This window comes from Aquila chrysaetos, chromosome 12 (assembly GCF_900496995.4).
Source record: "Aquila chrysaetos chrysaetos chromosome 12, bAquChr1.4, whole genome shotgun sequence".
Taxonomy (NCBI): domain Eukaryota; kingdom Metazoa; phylum Chordata; class Aves; order Accipitriformes; family Accipitridae; genus Aquila; species Aquila chrysaetos.
In genome coordinates, this window is record NC_044015.1 from 39,895,918 (window position 1) to 39,915,411 (window position 19,494).

At 43.8% G+C, this 19,494-nt stretch overlaps 1 protein-coding gene across 15 annotated transcripts in view; it reads right to left on the reverse strand.

Moving 5' to 3' along the window:
- Positions 1-482: 482 nt before the first annotated feature.
- The window catches only part of DOCK7 (dedicator of cytokinesis 7), a 110,264-nt gene continuing 91,252 nt past the window's right edge, over positions 483-19,494 (reverse strand). For 8 of the 15 annotated variants that reach the window (XM_030031842.2, XM_030031839.2, XM_030031836.2 and 5 more), the window contains 13 exons: positions 18,924-19,082; positions 18,556-18,656; positions 17,411-17,603; positions 16,690-16,833; positions 15,577-15,708; positions 14,538-14,552; positions 9,023-9,148; positions 7,546-7,635; positions 6,591-6,827; positions 5,518-5,661; positions 4,526-4,632; positions 3,297-3,464; positions 483-1,694 (listed from right to left, as the gene is read on the reverse strand). In XM_030031842.2, the coding sequence (XP_029887702.1) occupies positions 1,652-1,694; positions 3,297-3,464; positions 4,526-4,632; positions 5,518-5,661; positions 6,591-6,827; positions 7,546-7,635; positions 9,023-9,148; positions 14,538-14,552; positions 15,577-15,708; positions 16,690-16,833; positions 17,411-17,603; positions 18,556-18,656; positions 18,924-19,082 (1,659 nt within the window). In that variant the 3' untranslated portion in view covers positions 483-1,651. Of the gene's footprint in view, positions 1,695-3,296; positions 3,465-4,525; positions 4,633-5,517; positions 5,662-6,590; positions 6,828-7,545; positions 7,636-9,022; positions 9,158-12,793; positions 13,006-14,537; positions 14,553-15,576; positions 15,709-16,689; positions 16,834-17,410; positions 17,604-18,555; positions 18,657-18,923; positions 19,083-19,494 lie in introns of those variants that run through there. The other 7 variants (XM_030031843.2, XM_030031837.2, XM_030031833.2 and 4 more) reach the window with 4 other exon arrangements.

Here is a 19,494-nt window from a genome sequence, read left to right on the forward strand (position 1 = left end):
GCTGGGTACCAACGGTCCCGCCGGGGCAGGCCACGCGCCGACAGCCCGTGCTGGCTCCCAGACCTGCTCAGCAGTGAGTACAGCCTTCCTGCTACCAGCACGCTGACAGGCAGCCACTAATAACTTGAAATAAGTATCAAGAATAAAAGTGACCCTTCCCACCCTAAACCCTCCCTGCTGATGCGGAAGGGTGGGCGCTCGCTGCAGCTACAAGTGCTAAAACAGAAGGGGGTGAACCCCAAAAAAACACCCCCTCCTCCAAGCACCTTCTAACATACTGGAATATGTATGTTAGAATTGAAGGTAAAAACTATTTAGGTTTCAAAAGTCAAATACTCACAAATTGGAAGTGACTATGTATAATTGTTCGCTGTCTTCAAAGCTCGTGTATAAACCCCATTTTTTTTCTTACGCCTTTATATATATAAAAATGTACGTTTATCCAATTTGGGTTTCTATATATACACACACACGTACGTATGTATGTATACGTAGGCATATTTAGGTATTTATAGAGAGAGAATAAGCTTGTGTTTAATCACATGCCACCTCTTCCCAGGGACCTTGTTCAATACAGAGAGGAAAAATATAAAGGACTAGATTTAGGGGTTGTGTACTCGGCTCCAATTCTGGTGTTTCCTTGAAGTGCTGTGCTAGCCACCACAACTGCTGTAAAACAGATGTTTTTCTTTACATAAACAACAATGCAAAGAATGCTTTCTATGTAAGTTTTTAACTAAAACTGTGATATCATTTTATGTTCTTTTTCCCCGTGAAATTAGTTTTTAAATTGAAAAAGGGACACAAAAAGCAGTCTAGTCGCATGTATACTGCTAAGCTGAATTGCACATTCAAAGTTATGAGGAGATTACTGTGCTGTTTGGACCTCCTAGCTGGTGGAAATGACCACGTACACACAGAAGTTGTGCTGAAACTCCACTGGTACTGAAGGAGGTAAAGTGGTAACAAGATTGTGCCTTCATTCTTCTGATGGCTACAGATGGAATTATTTTTCTTTGCAGCAATTCGTATTCAGAGTTACAAAGGAAAAAGGATAGGGATAATAGAAAAATCACCACTTGGTTAAGAAGTGTTACTGTACGACTTACTTACCTTTCTCTGAACCTTTTTCCCAAGGATGGCAAGCTCTGAAGTCCAATGCACAGGGAATTAAAGTGTAAACATTCACATATTTAATAGTACCATCAAAATAACCATCATCACTACATTAAAAACTTCAAAAATGCATTTGCTTATGGTCCTAATATAAATTAAATATATGAACTAAAAGTAAATAAATTTAACATTAGGTAATGCTATAAATAAAGGTAAATGCGTTTAGTGTACCTTTGAGTCATAAAAATGCCTTAAAAAACAGGTAAGTTTACAGCTTATCACCAATACTCTGGATACCACTGTCATGATTTTTTTTTTTTTTTTTTTTCAAACATTGATAAGTCTACATTTGACAATTCAGAATGATTTTTGGCCACTGAACACTTTGATGGAGGAAGAGGTGTGTGGGATGTCCAGGATGAAGTCCAAGTTTTATTTCACAATAAAACTTCTTTGATTCCCAGCGCTGATAACAAGGCTCTTTCTTTTCAAAACCTTAATTTTAAGTGCTTTTTTATTTTGGTTTTTAACTCATTTAGATATCCATTTTGCGAAGGCTCATCCTGCTGAAGGAGTCTCTGAGGGAGAGAAAATACAATGATGAGCTCATATTTTCCATGATGAAATAAGAAGCCTCATCAGATGAATGATTCTGTACTTCATTTCCAGTATTTTCTACAGCTGGCTACTACAAAAATTAAGTCCACTGACACCAACTCATTGCTTTTCAAATGAATTGGTTTTGGCTCTGTGTCTGGGATCATTCAACTGCCCAAGGTTTACTGACATGAAAGCTGACAGAAAGTTTAATTCATGTGTACGTAGAGAAGCAGCACAAACCATCTGCACTACTGAAATCTTATTTAAGTAAGTCTTTCAAATAAACCTCTAGCGGAATTTGCCTGGAATACCTGTATTAGACTCCCTGTACGGACTGAAATTCACAAGACTAGAAGATAATCGCCACGACAAAAGTGCTTGTGAGGTTCCCACCTGGATGGGGAGGGAAGCACTGGTACTCCCACCATCCCCAGCCAGTGAAAACTGACTCCAGCAGAGAACAGCTAGCACACAGTACATGAATGGTAACGAGGGAAGCCACCTTTCTGCAGAATTCAGCAGACAGAAAAAGACATCAAATTCAGCTACAGAAACATCGCTAAGCACTGCTGTGTGAGCTGGGAACACTCATTTCCTTCTTCATCCAGCACTAAGTCTTGCTCTTTTTATAACGCAGTTTTGCCAAGCTTCTCTTTTCACATTTTTTATGTTCCCCATCGCTCTTTACCTCTGAACAACACCTGCATGAGGAGGGGTTCAAAACCAGGGCTGTATTCTCCTAAACCAACGGCAGGGACATGAGCTGCAGTCCACATTCACACCAATCTCCTAAAGGGTCTGTCGTTAAAAGCACCGTCACCGTCCCGCTCGGTGCTAACAAAGCGCCTTCCAGAAAAAAACTCCACCCCACTCACTGGTGTGAGACCACGACGCCAGGGCAGTGCAGTCTTGCTGGATTGCATTAGCCTACTTTGGGGACAGGGGACACAAAAGGAGTTGTCAAGCCAAAGATTACGTGGAGGGCACCTGCTGGGAAACACTTCTGCCCCTATTCTAACAAGGCTCTGGCTCCCAGAAATTTGATGTACCCAAAGTCAACCTGCTCAGCCACAGCTGGTGCCAGGGGATTACAGTGCTATGGGCTCTGACCTGCTTCATACATTCCCAGTGGGGCTTTTATGTTCAGTCTCACTGCAGACGAACAAAAAGCCCAGACTCCAGCTTACCGGTCTTCCAGCATGGAAGACACTAACTATTTTTCCAGCCTGCCTGTCCCTGGAGCTCCTCATCCCAGTTTCACTGGGAACAAACAAGTGTCAAAGGCCTGCCACACTGAGGGTGGTTTTGAATCTAAAAAGAATGGGATGCAGGATGAAAAAAAAAAATAAAATTGTCATAGATTAGGAACGAAAGGAACCATTGCAAACACCACCTACCATAACTGCTGGGAAGGGGATGTGCTCTGATGTCAGGACAGAAGGGGAAAGGTATGGACTCAACCAAAAGAGCCATAATTGAAAACAAACACATGTCCCAGGTTCACCAGGAAGATCAGACACCCCAGCCCCCAATTTTACACCCTCTTTATCTCTGCTGAAAGAGTAAAATCAAATATCCACCTGTGGCAAGTGACCGGCAGCACTGCCTTATACAACTGTGGAATCTTTCTATTTATCAAGGGTTGGAGAGCTTCCTTTAACCGGTGATAATTCCTTTCAAGTTCTCGCTGATACTCCTTTTGGTCTGGACCGATCAGGCTCTTGTTCTTGCGCAGAGCATCTTCGCATCTAGAAAACAAAAGCCTGTGAAACTTGGGCATGTAAAAAAGGACCTGCTTGCTACAGACTTGTTAATCTAATAGTACAAAAAATTCATTCTGTTCCTCTGGGATGACACATAATATCCTTCTCTATCTTGTCTTTTGGGTAATAAAGACTCAGCTAAACAGCCTGGTGTCCATGGGGAAAGGAGAGGGTCTCATATTTCCAATTTCCATTTCACTTCCAGAGTGACAACTCCTTTTTTATTTTAATTTACTCTCCAGTTACGTTTATCCTCTCTGAAGAGAAATGAAAAGCTGATCTCCACATAGCCAATTCCAGTCCAAGAGGATTTAAAGACGGATAGATCTACTGCTCTCCTCAGGAAAGATTAATAAATAGCAGACTGAGATGTTCATCAGGAACTCTTCTACTTGCAAAGATGTAATTTAAACAAAGAGTATGGAAAGAACCGTATCATCGATGCCATTTATTACATATGGGAAAACTATGCTGCCACTGGATCTATTTGCTTGGAACATTTTTATTTCAATTATATATATATATTTTTTTTTAATTCCTTAGTGCTTGCAAAAGATGCTGGACTGAGACTGCAGTTTGCATTACTCAAGAGGAAAGCAGAGCAGGCAGCACATTTCTTGAGAATTCTGCCAGCATGCTTCCACTCTATTTGGAGAAATTCACTTAAGAGGGAAATTAAATCTCCTGGCCAATTCAGCAGTTTCTCCTGACCCTGCCAAGCTGTGAGTACATTTGTGCCAGCGTGGCTAGTTGTGTTTTCTGAAACAGGAACACTTGTTGACAACTGAACTGTGATCGCTAATTCATTCCTGATAAACAGCAAAGCCGAATGACTTCAGCCCCTTAAGTCATGGACCAGCAGCACTGGAGAAACAGGGAACCAACTGGGCAGCTGAGGAATACAGCTGCATATGGAAACTGGACAGATGGAGTTACAACATGAATACTCCTCTCTCCCAATACCCCCTGTGTTACTGTACATGTTCCTGTCTGGTGTGGTAGTAATAACTGCAGCTGGCAGGCAGTTTGAAGACAATACTCCATACCTTTTTGTGAAGTCTTTGAAACAGAGCCGTAGTTTGTTATGGTGTCTGAAGAGCTTTGGATCATTGGGTATTTCAGACAAGAAAACTTGTGCAACTTCTAACGGTCCCTTTAGGAGCAGAAGAGAAAAAGTAAGTTTCTTCAAACCATCTGTCACATCCAATCACTGGAGAAACTTCTTGCACATAGAAACATTCGTAAAATGCAACATTTCTTTACAGAATGCATCTTGAAAAATTGCAGCTGGTAAATCTGGCATAAATCACCAAACATCATCACAACTGAATCTCTTTTAAGGCTTTTTTTGTTTGTTTTAAATAAAACTCTGCTTTTGGAAAACAGTGTGAGAAAATGCAGAGAGCCTATACTTGTTTTCTCTTACAAGGACTCTTGACAAAGTTTGTTCAGTTCACAACTAAGACAAAGTTTAAACAATGCAGATGGAACCATGGAAGTGTTTGCCAGCACTGCAAACTCAACCCAGAACTTGAAACTCCAGCTGATTTTTTTCCAGCTTGTGCATTAGTGGAGCTTTACTCATACTCCCTCAGTTTTTCCTCAATTTTTCTCCATTCACTAGTTTTGCTTTCCATTTTGCTCAAAAACCACAACAGGACACAATCCTACTTCCACCCAGCAAAGCCTGGCTAACCAAAGGGAAAGTAATAAAACTTTTTTTTTTTTTTTTTTTTAAAGGGGAGAAGTAGAAGCAAGCAGAAACAACTGTGAATGCCAGGAAGGAGCAGGTAACTGAGGGAGGGCTGTCTCCTCTCAGCCACTTTCCAGATCTAACCACATTTTCAGGACTCTTACTCAAATGGCAAAGTCACTGAGAACGGGTGGTCTAGACCTACCAGTGACCTTAAACACATCCCATAGACTGAATGGGGAAAAAAATCCAACGTAATTTAGAAATAAGGCCCAATGCTGAGCATCCACTGCACTGAGTGATATGTACTAGCCCAGTGTCTCCAGCTCAGACAGCGATCCTCACCTGATTTACTGTGGTACCTACTGATCCTTGCAGCACCATCTGCAGCATCTTTGGGTCCGCAGGGTCTTGGTGGGTTGCAAAAGCCAATTCTTGTGTTTTCTTCTGCATGTCCTCTATGGCAACTTCAATGGGTGTCAAAATGATCTAAGCAAGAATAGAGTACGCTTGTTACGGCCAAGACTGCCAACCAGACACAGACTTTCAGAAACACACAGGCCACTTTGGGGTGGCACACTGAAGTGGTAGAGGACACCAACAGGACTGACAGTCAGGACAGAAGCACTTCAGAAATGCATCGTCTCAGTCTTGGTTTAGGAACATCAAGAAACAGTTTGATTTTTAAATGTGTTTTTACATCTGGGTACTCAAGAGCTTTCTAGGATTGCTTCTGAGCGGGCAGACTCGTGTCCCTTTGCGGTCACTGCAACCAACTGCCCAGGGTTACAGCTCTATGTCAGTGCCTAAGCATTTTTCATTGTGTCCCAGCGATCACATCAGTTCCTACCTACCCTTGAAAAATAAGCTATAGGACAAATCTCTCTATAAAGCCTCAGGATCCCACTGGCCTAGGGCCATTGAGGCCATGCAAGTGAGCTGCAACACAGAGCAAAGGACACGCTGTTCAAGCAGAATGGAAGGGAGCAACCTGCGTTACTACAAAGCTCACTGTGGGCCCCTGCATATACCAGCTGCTGTGATCGGGATACCCTGGTGAAAGAGGTGGCAGCACGTACTGCATTACTAAATCGGTCTGGGTTTAGTTTAGGTTGAATAGGAACAGGGAAAAGTTCAGGGACATTCTTAAACTCGAAACGAAGGAGTCATTGCAGTGAACAACCAGAGCAGCTCACGACAGCACTGTCTGCTCTCGCTCTCTGCCGAATTCCTGCATCTTTAACAGAGAGGGAAAAGCTAGGCTGGTGATGGCCAGGAGGGTGCATCTGTGTTAACCTGACGGCGTGAAGGGACATGGCCGTGGCATTAAACTACACATACAAGAGTAGATCACGCACGAGTTTCAGCAGCATCCACTTCCCTTAGTCTCAGGAAGGCCCTGACAGCACAGCCCTCACCTCCTCTTTGTGAATGACGTTTATCCTGGTTTTAATGTAAGGGAAGGCGTGGGACGTCGTCAGGATCGTTTTGCGCTTGAACTGCTCGTGCAGCTCCCCGTGAGCTCGGCCATCCAGCGTGAAGGGCGTGCAGTACATGAAACGCCGCAAGTTGTAGTTTTTGTCGAAGTAAGTTATCCTGTCCTTCATCTCATACGTGTCAAAGTACGGCTCCACGTAGGTTATCTGAATGTAGGCCTGCAGGAAGGAACCCAGGTGGGCACAGTGAGGTACGGGTCCAGAGGAGAAGAGCCGACTCCTGCGCCCTGCTTTTTAGCAGTGCAATAACTCAGCTTGCTCTCTTTCCTCTTGAAGCCGCCTCTGGAAGTACTAGGACTTGTTTTTGCCTTTACTCAGAAAAATCACACTCACATTGACAGGGACCAGGGGTGCTGGTAGCTGCTCAGCAGTTTCTGGACTGGATAAAACACAGCTCACTGCCCCTCTCCTCTCATGCTCTTCACATGAAGTGTCTCCTTCCTTTCCTTGCAGATAATGCCCTGTCCTAAGCCACAGTCCTGTTTCCTAGGCACGCTCCTGTTATTTTTGCTACGCTTAAAGGACATGGCACAAGAGTGACAAAATGCTGCAGCTGCACAAAAGCCAGAGGCCAGCGAATGGCAAACTCCCTTCCTTCCTTGCGGAGACTACAGAGAAAGGCAAATGCAGCCTGGGCCTCTGCTGTCCTTTCGTCTCCTCCCTTCCCACCAACCGCTACAAGGGCAGGGAACGAAATGGCTAATTCCGCGTTCCTTTGCTGGGATGGTTTTCCCCAGCCCTCATCCCAACCAGTCACAAGACGCTCTGTTCATGGATTTCACTGCCTACTTGGCAAAATTCAGGGCAGGATTTGTCCCATTACGTTTGCATACATTCAGGGTCTGTTCTACTTCTAAACCTGTACTTGGGTTCTTACCTTGTTAGGATCTAGTTTACATTTGTCCACAGGGTTTGAGTCCTTAATCACTTCAAGCACATCTTCACCAAACCGTTCTCCGTAAAATCCCTACAATCAAGAGCAAATGCGTTGAAAGAAAATGTCAAATGCAGCCATGAGAGATGGGGGTTGGAAAGACAAAGGCATATTCAGGGGAGGCGAAGCTCCACATGCCTTCAACAGTAGCTGTGCCGGAGCTGAATGTGATCTGCTGAACCTAGGAGAATTAAATCAGTCGCATTCCAGGGGCAACAGGAAAAAACAAGCCTAACACCCTGGAAGGCAGGAGAACTCGGGAGCCTTCCAACTGCACGCACACACGCTGCGTGGTTCTGAACAAGCCATTTGAGCTCGCTGTGTGTCTGTGAGCTCAACTGAAAACTGGGGTCAATACGAGATCTGCCTGGAAATCAGGTGCCGCATCAGAGCACGGCTTTGCTGGGCTGGGTGAATGGCCAGGTTCTGAACTCAGTTTCATGCGCTTAAACCTCAAACAACGCTGCTGCTTCCAGCGCAACGTGACAGCAGCTAAATTGTTGTGAGCAACAACGTGACATCAGATCTGTTCTAGCAAATAAAATAGGGCCAGGTCTGCCCTCCGGGCCCTACGAACAAGTAGCGTGGCACGGCCCAGACCCGTGCTGCTGAACACTCTTCCTCTCCTGCTGGGGATGGCCTCATACGTGCACGGATGAGAACAGTCTCTGACCCATGCTGTTCCCCAGGCTGTGTTAAGACATTGTCTAGACACAGGTTAGTTGGCAAAAAACCAGGCCAGGCTAACCGTTACACAGTACAGATGATCGCTGGGTGGTACCCGGAGCTGCACCCAAGCCCCAGTTAGATGAATCAAGAGTTGCCTCTGCTTGTTCACAGCTGAAACAAACTTCAGACCTGTGATGTCCCACCTCAGGGGCTCTGAAATTCAGCCACCTTAGAGGGTTCAGTCTCTAGGAGTAGAGGAACATGATGTGAAGGCAACAAAATGACAGCAAAATGCAATACTGTCTGAAAGTCAGATCCTGGAAGACATCTCAACCTTTTTTCAAGCCCAGGTCGTCATATTCTCATCAGGCGGCTGAAGAGAAATGCAAACACAGGATGATGCGCTACAAATTCTCGAATGATCTTGCTGCAAGATCAGGGAAAACCTGTGGGACTCCTCTCCCTCCATTCCTCCCGCCTCCTGCAGCGGTGGCACCAGCAAGAGGACAGGAGACGTCGGGCCCTGCTCCGGGTCACTGCATGGGGCTCCGCAAACTGTTTTGCCAAGTGATTTGTTTCTCTAAGCTCAGCCTTGCGTCAGTCTCCAAGAGGCACAGCGCTGGTTTTGCCCAACGATTTTCATTTCCGCCACTTCCTGCGATTTGGTAACGCGGCTCTCAAATAACTGATGCAACAATAGTTAAAACTGCAACTCACAGACAGAATTTGAGGTCAGCCACAATCATCTCACCTCGAGCCTATGGGAAATTTCAGCTAACTTTGTTATCGCGGGTTCCTTGTAAACAAACTCTTGCTCATCCAGGTCTCCAAATTTAGTTCCGTAAAAACCAACCCGGAAGTAGGTGCCAAACATCCTCTTTCCATCCTAGGTTTGGAGAAACAAAAGGTTATTTCAGTGTGGAGACATGCATACCCCCGAGCACGGCTGCAGGCAGACTCCTGAATTTATGCAAAATAAAAAAGAAATTAAGAAACAAGGAAAAAAATAGAAAGAAAGAAGGGAAAGAAAAAACACACCTGGAACTCAGCATGAATGCGTTTAGCAGCAAACACCGCAATGAAATTATAAACTAACATGGAATTATATGGATCAGTTACGACCATTAGCCCAACCCTGCAATGACTTTTCCCACCCCAGGAGAAGTCTGGGGGTGTTGGATGTCTCTGAGGAACAGCCAAAGGCAAGTCCCTTCATTTGGGTAATTATTTCAGGCTCTCCAAATCCTGTGCAGACACCCCTCAGCCTGGTCCGTAGCCTGGAGGCACAGGCGCAGGGAAGCCCAGCTGCTGACAGCCTGCAGCACGCAGGGAGGATATTGCACACAGACACCCCTGAAAATCACCCACACCGGAGCCCCCCCGTAATCCACTCTCGAGTAATTGCAGGATTGGGCCGAAGTCATTGTCTGGTTCACTCACACACACACGCAGGTGCTTTTTAAACTGGAAGGTGTTACGTTCTCTTCTAGTAACTAATGTCTAGTAAAGAGGGCCAAAGTCACTCCTGGTGAAAGCAGATGCAATCCACTGTATCATGTACCTGCTTCCATTTGAGCCAGTGGTGAATTTGGCCCAGAAATGCAACAAAAGTAGAGAAACAAGAAAGATTTTTGCTGGAAAAGTAACGAAGAAAATCTGATTGAGAGAGAGAGAAGAAAAACACTTTAAAAATAAATCAGACCTTTGATTTTTGTTAAAAAAAACTCACGCTGCATGCACAAACCAGAATGCCTTTCAGCAAGAAACTCTAAAATGTTCACCTTTACTCTCGTGAAAAAGTGTGATGTAGTATATAATGCTCAATGTTTCTGAATCTGGGCTAGTGTTTGGTTTCAAACAGCACTTACAGATGTCCTGGCTGCTGTGTATGATTTTTTATTTTTTTTTTTTTTTAGTATTTTGCTATGGCAAAACTGATCTCTTGTGGTGATGGTGAACATGATCTATGGAAGGCAAAGAGGATAAATAAGCCAAACTAAAATAAATAAGAAAAAAACCCTCAGGCAAACTCCAGAGATTGGAAAAAGCACTGTCACAGCAAGCCACCGCCTTCTCGTGGCCTGGAGGAAACTCTGGGCTGTCACGCCAGAGCTGCCCGGGCACAGCTTGGCTCCTCTTGCCCGAGGCACAGCCAGGAGGACGCGGCGTTGCTTTTTTGGGGCGAGGGCTGCTGCTCGCCCCAAGTACCTTCAGGGGGGCAAAGCTCACCGATGCCCAGCTCTGAAGTGGAAGTGAAGCCTGAAGCGACCAGAGCCAGCAGCAGCCTTGCTTAATACACACAGGCCACATCTTGGCTTCACTATGGGACATCGCCAGATACAAATTCATCGGCTCTGCTCTGGCAAGAGTATGGACACAGGCTCCAATTTAAGCAAACAAGGAGTCGCACCGAGAGTTGCTCATGTGCTTAATGCGGGGCGGGCGGCTCCTTGGATCCCTGCTCTAGCCCATCCCTCGGAGCATCCCTCCTCCAGAGAGGGACTTTTATCCAGCTCCACCTGCCAGCGTAGACTACAGGGTTTTGTTGCACCACAGCCATCCCCAGAAGCACCTCCCCATGTGCGACCCCCAGCTGCAAAGCTATTCTGTTTTATTGGAAGTACCAACTGGCAACATCTGGTTGCTCTTTCCCTGGACTCCCTGTCTTTCTTCAGTGCCCGTCCCGTTGGACCCATACAGGAATGAGCAGCCTACTGAACCCTTAATTTACTCATCGCTGCCTTTCAAAGCCGCAGTTTTGGACAATATTACCCATCCTAAAATCCCTCAATGCCCAGCGTTTCCAGCTTCCTGTGCTGTTTTTTTCAATTCAAGGTAGCAAGAAGTCTCCCTAACAGGAACTGGCATACGAAACAGCTCCCCAAACCTTACACGGGGCCTGGGCACGCTCCACGTGGAAGTTGGTGGGATCCTGCCCCAACCCACGGACACGGCGCCGGCCCCAGCGATGGAGGGGACGCTGCTGCTCTTCTAATTCATGTGCTTTTTCCTACCTACTCGGCGAGTGACTTTCACAGTATGAAGCATTTGCAGAACCTGGCTCCTACAAGGTGAGTATCTGCCATGTGGACATCTGCCCAGACAGCTATTCGTTACAGGCAGAGTTCATTTATGTTGCTGTAAAAATAACAACGAGGGAGGAAGAAAATGCTGTCTGTTGATCAGCATAAATTAACAAGGAGTTCTGGTGGCATTTACTAAATGCCTAAAATAAGAGTAACGGGGCATTGGGAAGTCCCAGGAGTGGCAGCAGCAGGGAAGCCCGGCGAGACTCAGTGCCCCCGTGTGAAGGCAGCTCCGACTTATGCACTCCTTTCATCGTCATGAAGACCAGCTGCACTGGCTTTTCCTGATAAATCCAGTTGCTGAAACTCAGTTATCATAAGGATCCCAGGGAGAAGAGCTGGCAGCGAGGAGCACTGGTTAGCCCATCATGCGACAGAAAGATCTCCCCACAAAGCCCTGGATCCATCAGCCATGAAATATATGTGACTCATACTGGGGGATCTGTACCTGGGAGCAAAGGGATGGAAGCAAACTTCTTCCGAAGAGCAAACGCCTACGGGCCATTCCATACCTCACACACACATTCAGTAGCTGCCAGTCCCCTGAGATTAGGAGAGCTCAGTTTCATGCCTGGCATTAAGAATATGGGATGGCTCTGTACTAGGATCTTTGAAATTTAGCCAATACCAAAGTCTATCTAATCATAGTACTGAAAACAAACCAAATAACTTAAAAATACTCCATGGTCTTGTTTCTGAAAAGAGCTAAAAATGCAGATATGAGGGAGAAATTATTAAAAGCATTTTATCTCCTATTATTTTATGAAAAATAATAGGTCTTTGGGAGGAGAAGAGAATGAAGGTGAACACTGAATAGCCATTACAGAACCGGCAGAGCAGATAACAGCCACCATGATTTATGAAGGTTCATGATTTGTTATTATGCATGGTAAATACCTTTCAAAATTACTGGGAATAAAGTTTTAGAGTTCTCTTGCACGCACACAAAAAGCTTTGCCAACAAGATTTGAAAAAATCAGACACAAGAGTGATCATCTGCTTTCTTCACCAAGACCAACACAGCAGCAGCTGCCTGAAGACAGAGTCAGCCTAAGGTATGTAGGAATAAAACTAACTCCTTCAATACACACTGTGCAGAATGCAAAATCCAATCATCTTTACCAAACTGATCACTGTTATTTTCTTGCTCAATTTTAAACCAAGGTCCTTTGCAGTGTTGCCAACTATTACAAGTCTTCCAATATTGATTTTTTGAGAGTACCAGCTCCTGGAGTCCTGCTATTCGATGGCAACCTCACCCTGCATACTCTCAAAAATGCTTTAAAAAGCATTTTTGAGTTCTCATGGCATAGCATGAAAAGATTTTCCCTAACAACTTTCCTAACTGGAAAGTAAACAAAAAGAATTAATTCAACATTTATTCAATGAACAAACACACAAGCAAAAAAACCCACCACTTGGTATGTTTAAGCAGATCTCAGAAATGCATTGGTGCCAGATTCAGGCTACGTCAGTGCTTGTAGTTGGCAATACTACTTTCCTTGTGACATGGGGGGGCGGGTCCCGCTGTTGGCATAGCTCTTTGGCAAAATGAAATTGGGGTTTCCACAGTGTAAAATAAAAAAACAAAAAGGGGGACGGGGAGGGAAGAGAGAGGGGGGAAAAAAAAAAATTCCACAAGTAGGAACTTACCACAACAGACAATAGTAAGAGTGGGGAGGAGGGTCAGCAACCAGGGCGATAGAGGAGAAAACAGAAAGTATTTAATTAGGGAAATTCCAAAAAACAAACAAGCAGCAAATTGGCAGCAAATAAACTTTAAAATAAAAAAGGGTGAGCATCAATTAAAGTATTTAAAATAAGGAAAAAGGGCAAAACATGCAACAAATCTGAAAGCTACAAAGCACAAAGATCAGAAAAAGTGTGGCAATGAAGGAGCACGATGACAGACGAGAACTGAAACCATGGGTGTCTTTTACCATGCAGTAAAACATGACTGAGTGATGTTAGAATCATAACCAATGACAGGATTTTCTTCAGGGGTCGATTTAGGGGCAGACTAATCAAAATAGATGCTCACAGGCCTTCACATCTGTTGGCTATTGAACAGATATCATTTACACCCCTACAACATGTACTCTGGATTGCTGTGCTGCCTCCTCTGCTGGGACTTTTCACAGGAACGAGTAAACGATTTACAGGGCCAGCTCTTAAGTGTCAGTGTTTACTTTTAAGCTACTGGATTTCATTTCTTGCTAGGCTGGAATTAAAACTGATGTTCAGACACCAGCAGCCCAAATTATTTATCTCACACAATGCCAAAGAAATTCGGTCTTGGCCCCAGTTCAAGTGTGGGCTTCAATGCTCTCCTGTGGTGGAAACCTGGAGTGAGATGGCCCATACTGAGTTGCCTGACTCACAAAAAAAAGCAGAGATAAACTGGACAGCTGAAGTCTAAGCAAATAATGTAACATCATATTCACAAAACATATTTTAAATGTCTTCTGAGACTTCTCGACGCTCGTGTACCCACTGTGTTGACTGGACTAGGGCCTGAGTTATCAAACTTGCTGTGCTGTGTGCGACTGCAGATGAAGCTGACTGCTTTGTCTGTTTTTAATCCAAATGTGTGGTTCTCACAGTGTATGTTGTAGAAATATGAGCAAACAGCCTCTACAAAAATGAAAGCAGCAAAACTGACTCCAGTTAACACGACCAAGCTATTTTACTGCCAGATAAACAGCTACATAACATATTGATTGTTCTTAAACGAACAGAACGAAGCAGCCTATTCTCTGAGATATGGTCTGCACATGCAGTAAACCAGTTTTGTGTTTCAGTACCTCTGAGCATTATTGCTTAAATCGACCCCTGTGGGTGGGGTGAAAATATGGTATGAAGGGATGATATTCTGTGTCAATGCTGATGAAAAGAAATATAAACAAATTATAAAAACAAACTAGTGATGATACAGTGGCTCATTCACCAAAGAACCTCATTAGTGGAACACATCAGCATCCATGCACTACCTACAGCTTCTTATGAAGAATTTCCTACTACAACCACAATCGGTTTATTGGTATTTCTTTGGTTAATGAATTGTTTTAACAGCAGACAGCAACAGAAATACCCACAACTAGCACATGTGGGCAAGCGTTGGCGTGAGTCATCTGAAAAAATCTATTAGTGTTCTTTACTAACTAAAATGGAGTTACCTACCTCCCAGCCAGTACTCTGTGTAATAAAAAGTAAAAAGCGCATGTCACAGAAACCAAAAAAAAGTTTCAAAGGCCAAAACATGACCATCAATGTAAGGTATCATAAACCTGAAATGGTTTCAATGATTATAAGTCATCATGCATCCAAAATGGCCTTCTCTGGCCCAGAAGGACACTCAATGATTGTCCTCTATCGGTTCATTTAACCTCAGGAATCTGGCAATGCCAGAACACGGAGGAAACCACCAGACCCTCAGCTGGATCCTGTGAAATCCATGTACTAATCAACATCTACTGAGGAGCTGATGGCAGCATAAGGGTAACTGCACCAGCAGACAAACAACGTACCCAGCAGCCCAAGACCAGAAAGCTGACTGGGGCGGGGGGATCGGAGCAGCACTGGCATGTACTGGAGGAGGGTCTGCCGGGTCCTTGCCTGCCCTGACAGAAAGGCACGCACCCAGCAGGCCTCTCCCAGAAGATAACACGTGCTTCTTGAGAGTTGCCAAGTGCGCTCGTCTCCTGCTTAGCTGAGGTCTGTCGAGCTTTGTGAGGGTCGGTAACTTCTGATGTCTCTCATCAAATACTCAGCACCTAAGCTGGTGGGTTTTGCACCATCTAAGCTTCAAAAGGTTCTATCAATAATTTATCCACCATATGAGCAGACAAATAAAACCCCAACATTTCTGAATGTTACCTACCGGGCTAAAGGCAAGATACAGTGGTTTTTCCCAGCATGCAAAACACAGTTTAAAATAACATTTGAAAGGATAAACTGCCAGATGATTGGAATTTTTAACTCTTGGATATTTCTGAAGTTACAGTGAAACTTGGTATGTGATGTTCTCTCATGTTTCTCATGTTAAATGTCCAGAGAGAAAAAAATCCTGTTAGTGAACCTTGCATTTACTGTGGGTCACCATTTGACAAGTCTCATGTAATCTGATTAGAATAGTTTTTCCTCAATAGGTAGTTTTTATTTGCTGAGCATTTGAAGTTTCTTCACAATTCACATTGCAGCTGAAAATTCAAATCATTACCTGGTGAACAATCTTGCTGAATGCTTCCTGGAGTTTACCATGAATAGTAGATAGCTTCTTGGCATCTCTATTAGCTTCATGAATAGGAATAAGGACTTTGTAAACCTCATTAACTGCTTCATACATGCCAGCCTACAAAAATAAGGTCCATCAGATTGCTCCATCAATTCAACAGTAAGAATAATACATACTCTCAGCTTTTAAATTATGAAACTGCAAAATGAAAAGGTGGCTTAGATACCACTGTGATGTAATCAGCATCTTTTCTTAACATATACCCATACATGAATGGAATAAAATCCTCAGTTATCCTTGAAATCAAGAGCCTAATGCATTACACATTGCTACTAGAAATAAGATTATTAACAGAATCAAAACTAGGATATTTTGGATGGATATATGCACAAGAACACAACAAGCTAAATAGGATCCAAACCAAATCTATGGGAATTAAATATGGAAGCTTAAGTGCACAGTACAGCTCATTCTATTTAGCACATCTTCAACCTAAGCAACTTCTGCATCCACTTTTGGCACTCCATGAGATAGGCTTTGTGAAGTTTCCTTAGGATGTCTCTAATGGAGGGCATCCAGCCCATCGCAGGCAGAGACACTGCATGGCATGGCTCAGCCAGCCCACAGCAGGGGTTCTAGGTCTTTGCCCTGGAGTTATTGCTGCTTGTACTTAAACGCACTGAATGATATTTCATGTTGAGTTGTGGGAAATAATTCACTTGCTTTCCTTGGTTTCTGATGGATACACTACTACCAGCTCATTAACACTGCTCACACAAAGCTCTCAGCCCACTCTTTTTGAAGAGGAGGAAAAACATTACGGCCTTTCTTTGCTATTGTGAACTCCCAAATGTGCAGTGTTGAAGTGAAAGGCACCGGAAACACACAAAAGCCTCTTGGTCCCAGGTCCCGTTCTTTGCACAGTTTACTCCAGAGGGCAAACAGGGCTGTCTTGAGCAACTAAAACTCCAAATGCTCCATGCAAATTAAGCTGGTATAATAGAATTATACAGGCTAATAGAGAAAACATTTTCCTTCATATTGCCCAGCAGTGTAAGATTGCTGAAGAAGATAGGTAAAGAAATTAAAGTCTTCTACCATGGAGAAAGATGCTGCAGCCTGTTCCAGCAATCCCACCAGACCAGCTTCTGTGAAGTACTTTCCAGAACAGATACCTTCTTCATCTGGTGACACAACATCATCAGAAACTGCTGACTCTTCCAAAACATTGGAAGATATGTTCTAAGGAGATATAATGTAGATAAAATATTTTTACTCAATTTAAACAACATTCAACACTTGCAATACTTCGAAAGCCAGCTGATTTTCAGTCAAATCCTAAAATTTTAAAGAGGCAGCTTTCACGTGCATTTTATTTAATTTCCTTCTGAATGAGCACGGTACTTCAGCACATGCTTAAGCTAAATGGACTGGACGACCTATACATTCAAAGCAAAGTATGTGCTTGTTTGCTCTGCTCAGTATTGTCCTGTTTAACCTTACTAATCACAGGAACCACTTTCATCAGCTGTACCCACTACATGCTGGCTAGATCAAAGAGGTTAAAACCCCGTGACTTAAATGGAGAAATGAGAAGAACTGGATTCATTCAGACCACGGATGTAAAGACTTAGGGGAACCAAGACAGTCTTCAAGCATAGTAAAAATTTTCAGAAGTTGATGTAATGCATTCTCCCCAAAACAAATTGAGTAAGTGCAGTACGAATATGTAGGCACAGCAGCACCTTGCACGTGGAGAGACTGTATCTCAGCAGCAGATGACAAACCCCAAAAGTACATCATGGAGGACAATTCCCACCTGAAATGTAACACACCCTACAGGGAGGTATTTTCGGTCTTCCAGCATGCTTAGATATTCAGCCACCAAGGCTGCAGAGTGGACCAGGCACTGGGCTGATTCAGCATGATTGCTCCTCTCGGAGTGCTTTCCAGCCATGTTCTGCAGCCACGTCAAACGCAGGTCAGGGGAATTCTGATAGCCCTTTGCAATCCTAATTGAAAAGAAAACGTCTGTGATTAGTATTTAGTTACTTCTACTTAAATAATAACCACCCTCAGTGCTAGGCTATCCAGAAATACATGAGATAAGAAGCTATATATATAGAAAGTTACCCTATATTACTTTAGAAATTTCTGAGCCAGTTAGAGGCAGGCGAGCAACTGCAGCTACCCCCAATGGCACAATGCTTTTATGGGTGACTGCTGAAGCTCTTGACCAAAGCTCCTATTTCACTTGGAGACTGGCAGTAAGCCAAAGGTGTGGGACAATCAGAGCAGACCTGCCTGGTCGCTTATGACAAAATCTCTGCCACCTTCTAAGAAGCCTTCAGGACCATTTGTGCAGACCACACCATGCAATTTGGTAGTTGTGATCTTAACACGGCTCTGGTATATCTTTTGCGTATGGAGACCATCATATGTACCATCACCAAAAAGCCTTTTCTGCAATCTGCAAGCAGGTCCTGGAAGATCCTTAAGTTTTCCCTGATGTAAGCAGGGAGAGTTTTTTACTCAGGTGGAAGAGGAGATTGTTAGAGACTGCTGGGGAATGCAAACTACTTTTATCCAAGATAAGCTACATAAATGCCAAACAAAACCACATTCAAACACAACAGACAGGTACATATTGGTCCATGAGCACTGAGGCCTGGAACTGCTCCAAAAACAAGCTCTATAAGGGCTCAAATGTGCAACATCTGAGTCCAAAACCAAACATCAAGAAGCTGTGCTGTTTTGAGGTGAAATGTGAATCGTGGCAAGCAGTTTAAAACAGGATTAAGTTCAAAGTAAAATAACTGCTAATAAAAACAAGTAATCAAAGTTCACAGCAATACGATACCTCACGCCCTAAATACAGGAAGTGCAGCAGGTACTAAGTTGTTCAAACACCATGTGGAGCACTGACATCTACTGTCCTTACAGTGCAATGGTTATAAACTCTACCTGTACATCAGGTCAATCAGCATTTCTGGATCTTCCTGGTGCTCCTTCATTTTAACTGTGTCAGAGAGGATCATATGGAGGTTGAACACCAGATCCTGGACCTGTAAAAAATATACTGCTGTAATGAACTGGTAATGGGAATCGAGCTAACCACTGCTATGTTAGGACCACAGTTGCTCTGAACCTTTGTGTGTTTGCACTTTGTTGTCAGAATTAATCAAGGACTTGGGTTTTATGTACTAAGGTGATTTAAAAAAAAAAAAAAGTACCTCCTTCAGGGAATGCATGCAAATTCCAGCTCTAGATGGAGGTTTAAGCACAGCCTGTTAATGAACTACACATTACTTCTCTTGTGGTATTTCTTTTACCTGATCAGGAAATGTTGTCTCCCTAAGTTCCAGATCTTCTTCAGCATATGTCAAAATAGTCTTCAGGGAACGTCGCAAAAATTCTTCGTTGAAGTTCTGCGATGTCCCCACCAGGGATGAGAGAGACATGGTCACTTGCATTTTCACTCTGGCAAAGTTCTGCAAGAGATATTGTTATGGTATTTCAACAACCTGGAGATACTGCAGTGGTCTGCTGCAACATCAGTGCTCTGGTCATTGTACCCTCCTCCTGAAAGATGCCCGATACGAAAAAGAAAACTCAAATTTTGCAGAAAGGGCTGTCTCAGAGCAGAGATTACAATAAACCTCTGGTGCTGCTGACCTTCATAATCTGATGACAGCATTATTTAGTTCCAGGTGAAGATTCTCCTGCAGAAGTTTTAGTTTTTTCTCCTTCTGCATGCTCTCCTCTCCCATACCCTGAAGAGGATGATGCTCAACTCCCTCCTGTGATACAGCTTTCATTCCAGATAGTTGCTTTTTGTTTGGTCTAGCCTAAAAACTGGAGTCACTGTTAACTCACTGCTATCAATCCACTAATAGTCCCTGG